Source organism: Lytechinus pictus, chromosome 17 (assembly GCF_037042905.1).
Source record: "Lytechinus pictus isolate F3 Inbred chromosome 17, Lp3.0, whole genome shotgun sequence".
NCBI classification, from domain to species: domain Eukaryota; kingdom Metazoa; phylum Echinodermata; class Echinoidea; order Temnopleuroida; family Toxopneustidae; genus Lytechinus; species Lytechinus pictus.
The window spans coordinates 2,969,703-2,982,733 of NC_087261.1; the positions used below are offsets into that span (position 1 = coordinate 2,969,703).

The window sequence follows — 13,031 nt, forward strand, 5'->3', positions numbered from 1 at the left end:
GCGACATGTTTTTGACAAGGGGATGATATAAACAAAATTGGCTATCCTATGTTGTATGGTGCCGTTACGCGCGAGAACGCGCGCGGAACCGTGCGCGCTCGCAAATTGTTGAAATGCTTAAAATGACCTCTGGTCAAAAAGGGATTTTGAGCATTTCAAAATGTTGACGCGCTTGTACGCGCACGTCGTGACCTTTACATGACCTTTGAGGACATGGACAGTTGACCATTAACCTGAAGTTAATGTGAAGTAAATATTGTTGATTTTTATAATTGATAGTGAAGGTAGGATTGATAATGTAATTTTACAAAATGACGTCTAAATGACGCCATGATGACCTTTTGACCTTGAACTTGTTTTATACACATCACATGATAAGTACCCATATCTGATGATATTTTAAAGATAATTGGTGATGTAGACTTGGAGATTTTGTGCTAACAAGAAAAGGGCGGAAAATAAAGAAATAAAAAAGAAAATTCTTACGAAATTAATAGTTGATCTGTCGATTGACAGATCACCTAATAAATATAACGGCATATTTACTTCACTTGCGAAAACTGTTCTCCCAGCATGCCCAGCGGGCCCTGCTATTGTTATTACCCGGCTAAGCTAGGCTTCTGATTCTGGTGCACACAGCTTTTTGAGGAATTACTTCCTGCCGATACCCATTTACCTCATCTGGGTTGAATGCAGCACAGTGTGGATAAATTTCTTGCTGAAGGAAAACACGCCGTGGCTAGGATTCGAACCCACGGCCCTCTGTTTAAAAGGCGAGACCACTAGACCACGACGCACAGTGGGCCAGAATGAACCCAAAGTGCGCCAAAACCCATTATTCACACATTTGTACGATAAAATTTGGTAGATGGGGGTAATTTCACCCGTAGAATTCAATAAAAGTATTTTCAAATATTGATGACGTCGTTAAAATACTGTTTTCTGATTGGCTGTTAACATTTGAGAAGAAATTACATGTTTCTAATTCTACAATAAGTTTCAAATCTTCAGAAACTAGTTTTAGAGAAATTTCAGAAAGAATTAAGCATATTAGCAAACAGCAAACACACAAACAGGCAAACAAACAAGAAAAGTATGTGCAAACAATTCAATTGGTGACTTGAGTATCGCTTAAAGAGGACGCCCTACCATGAATCCGGAATTGTAAAATTCAAAGTGAAATTGTAGGAAAAAATGCAAAGGAGTATTTTTATTCCCTGGGTACAATGATTAACCACACCTACATGAATTAAAATGGATTGATACCAGAAGTTGACAGTGAAACCTTTAAAATAATTATTCCAATGATAAATAATAGAACCCGGGTCCTGTGCAGGTTAATCAGTACAAGGCTCTAAAAGGCCTACCTATTTCACGAACGGCCTATACAAAGTTATTCCGAATCAGAGTCTCTCTCTGCTATCGAACCAACTATTATGTCTTTGGTGAGAGGATCTTTTAGCATACTATGAACATCAGGGGGAAGAGGCTGTGATTGTTGTACTCTTAAAAACTTGCTACTAATCACAATATCACATGTTACCATTAGTCTGTGGAATACATATAAAGTCAATGAGAGTCACAATCCAAACAATCCTTGAAATGATAATATACAATTCCTTCTTAATCGAAACTAACAATTATAGCAAATTTAGAATGAGCCAAGAGATAAACGAATTCATACGTGTATGTGAAGTTACAAACCCTTTTGGGGGATAAATACTAATAATGATAATGCAACTTATATATGTATACATAGAGCCCACGTATATCCCATCTCTGTCCTATACACATTTTCATATTTTGGCAGAAAACTGCGTGAGACCTATTACATCCATAGTCATGTGTGTTATAGCGATATACAGTTGCCCCTACTTGGTTTATTAACAATAAAACAAATTAATAATCTTATCCGGGAATCTTACCTTAAGAATTAATCTTCTCAGGATGACAGCATATCAGATATGGAACACGGGATGGAACAGTTTGACATCAAAATGAAGTTGGAAGTGGATATGTCTTGTCTAAACGTATATTTAACGAAAATATTTTAGGCAGATACCAGTCACAAGAGCCTTCCACTTGAGCCAGACACCCCCCCCCCCCCCTCTCTCTCTCTCTCTCTCTCTCTCTCCCTGCACGCGACGGGGAGTTTGTTTAATGTCACCCGCAACGTTCGGCACGCGCATAAATTATGGGACACTAACTTGGAACGATTTTTGTGATAAATACGGCGAACATCATCGTGATTGTACAGAGTTATAAAGTACATGTAATGTATATATTAAAATCGATGACTTTACTGGCATAGTTATTGAGCATTTGTTATTTATTCAGTAATTTATTCATTCATTTATTTGTTGATTAGATTTTTTATGTTTTTATGGTATAAACGTTGTGAAATATTACGTATTAAACATTATTTATTATCAATAAAAGCTGTAGCTATATCTTGGTTTTACATATTTCAATACTTCCTCCTTTTAAGTTAAGACATGCAGTCGCGGGCGGGAGGGGGGGGGGTACAGCGAGAGATAAAAGGGACATATCTTCCCTACTTTCTCATCTTTAAAACTCTACAATTACTATTGACATGTAAGTTGCAGAGTTGTCTGCTACATTTTCTCTTTATTTCTACAGATAAACCACACTCCTTATTCTAGTGTATTTCATTGACAACTCTTATGGAGAAAGGGACGAACGAATTAATGCGGCGACTGGTTCTTGCTTTTACAGATTTCAGTCTTCGTCCGCTTCTTAATTGAATATACTGGCTATTCACGGGGTGAGATTGATCAGACATGATGGAGAGAGCTTTCGAAAGCAATCTTTCTTTACAGATTTCATCTAAGTCAACAGTGTTATTCATTATTTTGCTGGCTTGCTATAACAAGTCTTCTAAGCTTTATTTTATCTCTCTGTTTTGCATAATTAAACCAGATGATTGAATCAAAAGTAATGATACTCTGGATGATCGACTGGTAAAATAGATACAGGATCCTATCATTTACATGAAAGTACTTTAACTTTCTGAGGATTTATAACCGTTGATTGCATTTGGTCAAAGTGCATTTCGACTTTGCATCCCACGACAGCTTACTGTCGATTTCCGTTCCTAAGTATCTATAGCATTCAACATTGTCAATAATATCACCATTTATATGTACTGGTCTATCAGTGGGTTCAAAGGATTTATTTTGCCTGAAGTCAAAGACAATTTCTTTTGTCTTCTTGGAGTTAACGAGTAAACAGTTTGCTTTACACCAATTTTCGAACGTATAGATAGTATATATACATACATATAGATCCATATAATCCAATTCATTTTCATTTTCAATTAATCCGACTATCACCGTATCATCTGCATATTTAAGTATGTGAGTAGATGGGTTATATGATATACAGTCATTGGTGTATAGGGTGAAAAGGGTCGCAGAGAGAACACACACTTGTGGTAGTTAAGGTCATTACAGCGCAGCATTCGGCAGCAATTTGTAAAAGAAATGCTCATGAAAATAAAAATTGCTAAAACCCCCCATTGTCAAATGGTTTCGTCCAAAATTACCTCTGAAGGAATTATAATTTTATCTTGAAAATTTCCGATCACTTAAAACAATTATTCAACAAAAAACTACCGTGAATTAGAAATAAATCAAGCAATCCGTTTTGTTAAAACAGTGAAATTTCTAAAAACGTGTCATTTACACATGCGGTAGCCGTAAAGGGTCATTTTCCGGTAATATTGAATAAAATGGGCAACTAATAATCAATTCCATGGATAAATATTGTATGGAGACATTCTACTGGTTCTTATCTTTGCTTAGAATATGAAAAAAACTAAGTTTGTTTCATGACCAAAAACCAGTTTTGGCGCACTTTTGCTCTTTCCTGGCCCACTGTGCGACGCGCCTACACTATGCTATGCTCTACTCAGTGACATACAAACGAGACAGCCGATGATGTCCCTCATTATTTCTTTTTTTTTATTGTTTGAATTATACAATATATCGTTTTTTTTATTTGACTATAAGGACCAACTTGAATAAACCATATAGTACTAAATAATGCATATTCAACATGTTCAGGAGGAACGAATCGTTGTCTCACTTGACATTGAAAAGAAAATAAGAATATTTCATAATTCATATAATAAAATATAAAAGAATTAGTGAGTGGATGACGTCATCAGTCTTCTCATTTGCATACCGACCAGGATGTGCATATAACTATTTAGTAAAATTGAGCAAAACTTTGAAAAGGCATAGCTTTCTTATTTTACATCCGATTCTTATAAATTTTTCAGTGTTATACTTGTTGGATTTTTCGCTTTTGATTTAAATAAACTTATTGTTGGGATGGACTTGTCCTTAATACCTCGGTTGGACTTGTCTTTAATACTTCCGGTTGGTTCACTTTAGATTGTTTTTATGAATTCTTAAGTTGAACCTATTTTTCTTAGTGTGTAGAGTAAAAATGATAAAATATAACAAAGAGCATTATGGGTTTTCATAACAAGAAGAGAAGGGAAAAAATAGGTCAAGATAAAATCAGTTACATTACAAATTAAAATGAAAGAAATAATGTAGTAAAACAAAGAAAAGGGAAAAACGAGTATCGTACAAGTATCAGGAGTCAAAGTATTATGCTAAATGGAGAATTCGTATGAGAATTAGGTGCTGATGATTTGTCGCTTTTTATTCGTCATTATCATTATTTATTAGATTTAACCTTTTAAGACCCAAACAGAAAACTTATGTCATTCCAAATTATTGATATAATATGTATATATATATATATATACAGTATATATATATATATAAATATACATTTTTCCCCCGATCAGGATTGCATTCAACAGTGAGTATGACAACTGCATCTCCAAATACCATGCCAGTTGGTCTATTGATTGATCCATCTACCGAAGAACCAGGTAAACTCGATGAATGTTTTATTTTAATTGACCGATGATACCCTTACTACAAGGTTTTCTTAATTAAAAAAAATAAAAGTGCCGTCGTCTATTCTGCAATTTTAAGAGAGGTGACATGTCAGGAGATGACAACAGACAAAGCACTGTACTTCAACCTTAGAATGTGGTCAACTTTATCTAAGGACCTCATCCTTTCCATTTAACATGTTTAATCTAGATGAAATCGTTTTAAACAATGGAATTTAATAAATAGTAATTTCAAATTCAGTAAAAGAACTTTGTCATCTGAGGAGAGATTCATAAAGAGACTTGTCGGATTTGTTTTTAATCCTAAATTTATTTATCAGTGTTACTTGGCTAAATAAATCAGCGAAAGTTGTCAGATATCCTGGATATGGTAACAAAATAATTTTGATGAAACGCTCCTATTGAATTCAATGTTTACTTTTATGATTATACTACCTAGAAGGCATAAAACTATGTTTGAACATTTTGAAAGAGTTTGTCTTTACCTGAGATCTCTAGAAATCAATCATAAAAAAATAATCCACATTCTGAACCGTGACAACTGTCAAAAGAGTGGGATAAATAATCAAGCACTGTTTTCCCAGAATGTGTTTGCTATTTGAAAAAACTAGTTTTTCTTATATATTGTATTCTAACAGTAGTAAACATGGAGACTACACTGTTCCCAAGTATTATGCAAGAAGATGGATCAGCAGACGTATCAACTAATGGTGCAGGTAAATACTCTGATTTGGCGCTTATGAGTTGTCTCAACTGATTTGTCATTATCAATTTGATTTCATTAAATCGTGTTTGATATATCTACATCATTTAATCATTTACATATTAACAACAATAATTTCATGATTTAGATAAGTACATTCCTTTCGCTATGCCTGCTGCCAACTTCTTGTAATTATGATGTCAAACATTCACATTCTGTTTTATTTTTGTATCAATTATTCTGTACCCGTTTAGGAAAAACGCTTTCATCTCAGTATGGAATTTCTGCACACTTCCCTTTCTTCCAGCTGATAAATTTGTAAATCAGTGTCCAGGAAGTAATGGCACATGTATATATGTTGTATTTTGTATAATAATTGCCGATATGATATTGTTAAACCTTTATATAGTCTACATGTGATATGTTTAAGCCTTTATTTGCCCCCACCGGCCAAAACGCGTTCTTTCAATAAAGTTCAAGTTCAAGAGAAGTGTTTACCGGCTGTCTTCGCCAAAACTTTACCGATATTAATAGGTATCTGCGATTAAAGAAAAGAGTACGATCATGTGCGATATCATAAAATTAAAAAAGCACGCGCCTTCATTGACACCGGGTCTGCACTTCCGACCGAGCAAAATCGCCCATCGACTTTCGCCGGGGAAGAAATGTCGGTGAGAAAGCATTTTTTCTTCGCCGGGGAAGTGAGAAATGCGTGACGGAGATTGAAGTTCGACGGGGGAAAATGAAGAGGCCCGTTTGAAAGGGGTATTAGGAATGTCGCACTTGCGTAGAAATTGGAGGCTTCGAACATGTCGAAAAAAACAAATCACTACCAATGAAGGTATTTAAAAAAAGTATAAAAGGGAAAGAAAGTGGTAGCTAAAGGGGCGAAATATGATACTGTAAATACTTGACAGATGCTTTCATGAACATTGAGAATCTATTTAAAAACCTGTCAAGTTGCAATATACAGCTTAGAGGTCATTCGAAAATGGGTGAACCGTTAGATTCAGAGCTGACAACATATGCAAATATATCGTCCGTCCATTGTACAAGACGACAATGCTGTTTTTGGTTCACCAATTTCCGACAAAGGCTTCTTTGTCATGAAGGGCTTTTAACAATAGATTCTTAAAGGGATGGTCCAGGCTAGAAATATGGATACCTCAATAAATAGAATAAAATTCACAGAGCAAAATGCTGATGATTTAAATCGGATAACAAGTAACAAAGTTATTGAAATTTAAAGATTTCCATTATTCCGGTGAAACTGTTCTAGGCATGTCTTTATGAATATTCATTAGGTGGGCTGATGATGTCATATCGCCACTTGTTCTTTTGTATTTTGTTATATGAAATTAGGTTTATTCAAAATGTTTCTACCAAGAACTAAACAAGTGGCTTGACAACTGATTAAGTGCATTAGTTATTTATTGTCACAACTTATTTCATAATAATGGATACACATCGTTTACACATGAATGAAAGATGAAACATTTATGATTTCATGTATAACTTAAGAAAAATGAAAGTGGAGATGTGACACCATCTGCCCACCTAATGAATATTCATGACGATGTGCATAGAACTGTTTGCACAAAATATTGATAAACTTTAAAATTCAATAAATTCATTATTTGTTATCCGATTTTGATGAAATTTCAGCATTTTGATCTGTGAAATTTACTCTTTTTATTTAGATATGATTTTTTTTTCAGCCCGGACCATCCCTTTACGTTCCGTTTGCGCAGTGGTTGCGAAAATTCCCTTTTGAATTACATTTTACGTTGCTAGAAATGTATCCTTTTGTGTTTACTACAACCAGGTTTGTATGTGGGAGTCGGCTGTGGAGCGGCGATTATTTTCATACTAGTCGTCGTATTATTGACTGCACTAGTGTTTCGAAGAAAGAGGTACTTTAATTTCTATTTTTTTATTAAGAAAAATAAAGAATTTGTTCCTCCAAAGGAGGTAATTCACACATAAGGAATCCTGATATAAGCCTGCATGCGTTATGGATTATCTTGATCAACCTTTCCATTTGACAATTGAAATACATTTCCTTTTTTTTTAATACTGTAACGTGTTGAAACGTAATGGAGGAATTTCGTTTCTTGACAAAAGTATATGTACAGTATTATAGTGTGGTGGCGGGGAAATATAATTATCGTAGGCATGTGTTATTATAATTAAAAAAAATTATACTCTGGATAAGGAACCAGGAACTATTATGGAGTTTTTATCAATTTATACCACACGACAAATGAAGGAGCTGCTCTCGATTAACGTTTTAAAATTTCATACCACTGTTGTTCCTTTAATTGTTATCATGAAACCTTGTTCGATAATTTTCTCTATCTGTTCTAAGTTTTTCCTCCCGACTTGAAGTCAGGATTAAGCTCACCTATGGGACAATTTCCTTGAAAGGTGGACTATTCACGCTCTCATTTCAGGTCTAGGTTGGATAGGAGATTCTTGAAAAGTCTTGTTATTGTAAAAGTAATACCGGTTTTGCATCGAAAGTAAGAGTAAGCTATATAAAATGGCATATCATGACAGTTTTCAGGACAAAGGAATTATCCCTTTCAAAAATTGTTTAGATTGAATGATTTTTTCAGAAGGGGGTCCTTTCATGATTATGAAGTCCCTATTTGTATATCATCTTGACGAGGCCTGGCGGTTGCACTTAGTCCATTATGATCCAGAGCATAGCGAGTTGGACCTGCATGACGAGCGCAGTCCTAACTTGCTTCGCGAGTAAGGGGGTAATGTCAACCGCCAGACCTTGGCTAGAGCCTCAGGGTACTACTTGTATAACACTTCTGCTTATTTGTCTTATTTGCATTTATACAACAGGCTCCAGTTGTCAAAAGCAGAACCAGAACAAGAAGATAAGCCTTATATGGATCTGATGACACGTGATACCCAAGAATCAGTATATGAAACTATAGGAACTAGTAATATCATTCCAAAGATTGAGGAAAGTTCGTATGAAAACCAAAACGTAGTAACACAACAACGAGTTATGAATCAAGTAACCCAAGAAGATGATCACGTGTATGAGATGGCAAAATAATTTTGGGGGGTTGTTTTGTATCAAAATCGGAACAGTTCACGGTGGGGAATAGACTAAAGGGCAATTTTCTTTTAACTGGTCAGGGAAGCTTACTTGCCGCATGGTGCGCCATCTTCTCCAAGGACATGATGGAGTGTTGAGTTCTTGTCACGACAAGAAAAGGGTGGGGGGGGGGGGGTAACATGGATGAGAGTATGTGACGTCAACCTAAAAAAAACATAACAAAACGAGAAAATGTGTTATTTACGAGATGGAAACAAGCATTTGAACAATATGGCGATAAATAATATCAAGTTGTTGGTAATTATAACTTATGATTAGCACCCATTAGGTGCAGAAATGAACCCTCGTGCTTATTTGCAACCTTCAAGAGAAGTACAAAGTTTTACCTTAAAATATGTGCTCCCAGTGTTGCATCCGGGATCCGTTTCATAAAACCTGTTATAGTAACAAATTTACAATAACAATTAAAAGGTACTGAAATCCTTTAATCTAATTGGCTGATGGTAAATTTGTTATATAAATTGTCATTTTTTTATTACAACAATTTATTTTATGAAACGGGACCCAGTTCTGCATCTTTAGAGGTCAAGTCCACCTCAGAAAAATGTTGATTTGAATAAAAAGTGAAAAATTTAACAAGCACATTGCTGAAAATTTCATCAAAATCGGATGTAAAATAAGAAAGTTATGACATTTCAAAGTTTCGCTTATTTTAAACAAAATAGTTATATGAACGAGCCAGTTACATCCAAATGAGAGAGTCGATGATGTCACTCACTCACTATTTCTTTTGTTTTTTATTGTTTGAATTATACAATATTTCAATTTTTACGAATTTGATGATTAGGACCTCCTTGCCTGAAGCACAAAATGTTAAAATAATGGAATTCCACGTGTTCAGGGAGGAATGAAACTTCATTTCACATGACAATGACGAGAAAATCAAAATATTTCATATTTCATATAATAAAATACAAGTTTGGTTATTGTAATTTTAACGTTCACCTTTCAAAGGTTGTTTTTTCCGAAAGTTTGTTATTTTGCAATAAGCATATTCTGAGCAATTGTGGCATTATGCAGCTGCCACTTCGTTGTTCGGAAATCCGACAATAAAAGTGTTTTTTATTCCAAAAGTTCGACAGTCCGAAAATGTATAGTAAGGGTCAAAACTATCAAATTATCCAATGAACTATTAGGAGTTTACTTAATTTTGGGACTGTAGAACCTTCGGCAATAACAAACTTAACTTCGTTTTTGGTTTCGGAATTACTGACCTTCAAAATATTGAATGATTTATTTTGTTTTATATGCATGTGTTTTCTTTATGTGAAAGTACCCCCATGAAAATCATTGGCATTATGTAAATGCCGCTTAAATGGAATATGATCAGCCGTAATTTTGAACATTATGCACGTAAATATTTGTGTATAAATTTGTATTTAATTTAGTAATTTTTGTACTGTGTTATTGATAATAATGACTTATTTAGAGACATTTCGAAGACATTGAAGGCTTCATATGTTTAAATCTAATTCATTGCAATTTTTTTCTATGCATTTAATGTATTGTTTAGAAACATTTCAAAGGCAATGGAGGTTAGGAAATATATATTTATTTCATTGAATTATTTTTTTTTACTATATATTGGCCGTGACTGTCATGGCATGCATGTAGCGGTACTAAATACTATTACTATGTTGTGAGATCTATTATTATCGAACGACGTTTCGATGGCACTTAAATTTGTATTGATTTTGTCTTAACCTGTTTTCAAATAAAAGTAAATGTTTCGTCTAAGGATGTATGCAGAGCAACAAAAAAATTATACGGATTTAAGATGAAGTCTATGGTGCAACATGTACTTCGAAGGCATTAAAAACGATTTTGCAGTGAAGCCAACGCGTATATTACCACAAAATCTGCAACAATATTATAACCAACTGACCAATGTACATATTTCCCCAAGTCAGTCTGGGATTTTCTACAGCGATATTACAGAATACCTACTTATCTTCCAAATTACCAACATAGACTGTGAATGCTCCTTTACCTAATACATAAATCATATTTAGCTTGTATTAACAACCTAAAAATGACTTATCTGGTATAATATAAATTAATGAATTATGCAATGCTACTATTTATTTCCATTTTGTTCTCTTTGCAGATAAGACGAACGTAATTGTTTCTTATTGTGATTTTGATACGCTTGGTAAAATACAAATTAATAATTTTATGAAGATTACTAATTTGTTTGTAGCAAATGATAAGACAACTGTTACATATTTTAGTAAAGAACATATAAAACATTTTGTTTCTTATGTTAACATATTTAGGAATGGAATTCCTTTAAGTCTTCCGAAAACCACTAATATTCTTGGAATTACTTCTACATGTTCAAATGATTCATTTTCCAATAACAGCCACCGTTCTATTATTGGTAACAAGATCCTTAAAAAAATGTGTATTCTTTTGAAACTAAGTAGCTTTTGCCACATAACAAGTTATCTTAAATGTATTTATAATAGTCTTACCTTAACTTATCTTCAATATTGTAGTATTGTTTGGGCGATATACAAATAACGTAATTTTCATTAAATTTTGTTACTATGTATACTATCTCGATTTACAGACAGCTACAAATGACAACTTTTTTATAAACTTTTCAGTAGATTCCATTTTTTCTATTATACATGCAATTTTCGTTCTTGTGCATATTGTATATTAATTTTAAGTTGAGAAAATTTATAAATTTAACTGAACTGAACTAAACTTAAATTGAATGAATGAAAGACTCATTGATTAGAATGGTTTATTTAAAAAATACACGGTAGCCAAATGGGTGAATTACGTACAGTTCACCGATAGCCTATACAGTGCGTATCAAAAATAGTTTACACTTTGAAATAGCCCTGAGAATTAAAAAATATACAACATGTGGGTAATTTTTTTTCACATATAATCTTGGGTTTGGGTCTCATCTATCCAATGAAGGTAAAAGTTTTGACAGAATGTTACACTTGACTGAGCACTGTCCATTTTTGTAAAGCTCGCAGAAATATGTTTCCGCAGAAATGCTCGTTTTCACGCTGTGTCAAGGGGAAAGGGCAAAATCAAACTTACCCTGCGGAACATTTCTCATACATTTCCCTTGTATTTTTAGTCAATTGAAATCAAATGGATACATTGAAAGCATTTTGTAACAATTTTGCCACCAAAATTGATATTTCAACAATTAGCACAACATTTACACTTTTTGAGCCAGCTAGATCTGTGGACATAACTAAATCTGAACAAAAGTTTATCTCAGCCACCTCCAGCATTTTTCACTATGTTTTTATCACTTTAAAGTTGGTTTAAATTTGATTTTGCATTTAATACTTGTTTCTCCACACTTTTTCCGAGCTTGACAATGATTAACAACATGAAAATCAAGCCTTAGCAATTTCATGTAAATCACAGTTCAGTGTAAGGCAAATATCGCCACGATGGCCTTGGTGTGTGGGGGAGTGGGGTGGGGCGCAATGCATTCTTCAAAGTTAAAAACGGTAAAAGATATCTTCAAATTAGTTTTACTAGCTAAATTCCACGTGTTCTTCATGATTAAGGTCTACTTTTTTTCGCATAAGTATTTCAAAGTTCTGCGCAAATCATTTTTCACTAACTTTTCAAAAGTAAGTGTTGCTCACTCAAGCGGAAATATTTTTCGACAGTTGCATCGTCATTTGCTTGAATGGATCTGTACCAATGTTTCAATGTGGAAAAACCTTTAGGATATTACAAATGTATAATTTTACAGAATTTTTTCAAAATGTAAACTGTTTTTATACGCACTGTATAGTAATTAAGCCTATTATGTCTAATGATAGATTATCTGAGAAAATAACAGGTATTTGATTTAAAAAAATGATATTAAAACACAATACAAACATGGAGAAAGTGCTAAACAGAAAAAAAATATTTAACTATTTTAAAATGAAAAAAAAAAATGGATGAAATATGAGCCCAAGATCGGCTGCTGCATATTGAGTGTTTTAACGACATTTTCTTCATGATAGAATTCCAGTAAATTCAGTGAATAGTTCAATGAAGTATGATGAAGTTCGATGAAGTATGGGAGTGTCCTGTGTCGTCATAGATAACGGTTTAAATGTGTTACCATGGTTATTGAATCGAGTGCAGAAGGCAGTTTCATTTTTTCTAAGACACCGGTTCTTGCATTTGCTACATGCGATGATATGAATAATCCAAGTAGATCTGAGTGTGATGAGTTTTGATTTTTCAAATGGGTG

The 13,031-nt window shown here is 33.8% G+C and overlaps 1 protein-coding gene across 1 annotated transcript; it reads left to right on the top strand.

The window, feature by feature from the left end:
- The first annotated feature begins 4,845 nt into the window (after positions 1–4,845).
- On the top strand, positions 4,846–12,824 carry LOC129281006 (uncharacterized). Its single transcript, XM_054916994.2, has 4 exons — positions 4,846–4,930; positions 5,596–5,673; positions 7,486–7,573; positions 8,517–12,824. Exons 1-4 carry the CDS (start codon positions 4,864–4,866, stop codon positions 8,734–8,736), a joined length of 453 nt encoding a protein of 150 aa, XP_054772969.2. The 5' UTR covers positions 4,846–4,863; the 3' UTR covers positions 8,737–12,824.
- The last annotated feature ends 207 nt before the right edge of the window (positions 12,825–13,031 follow it).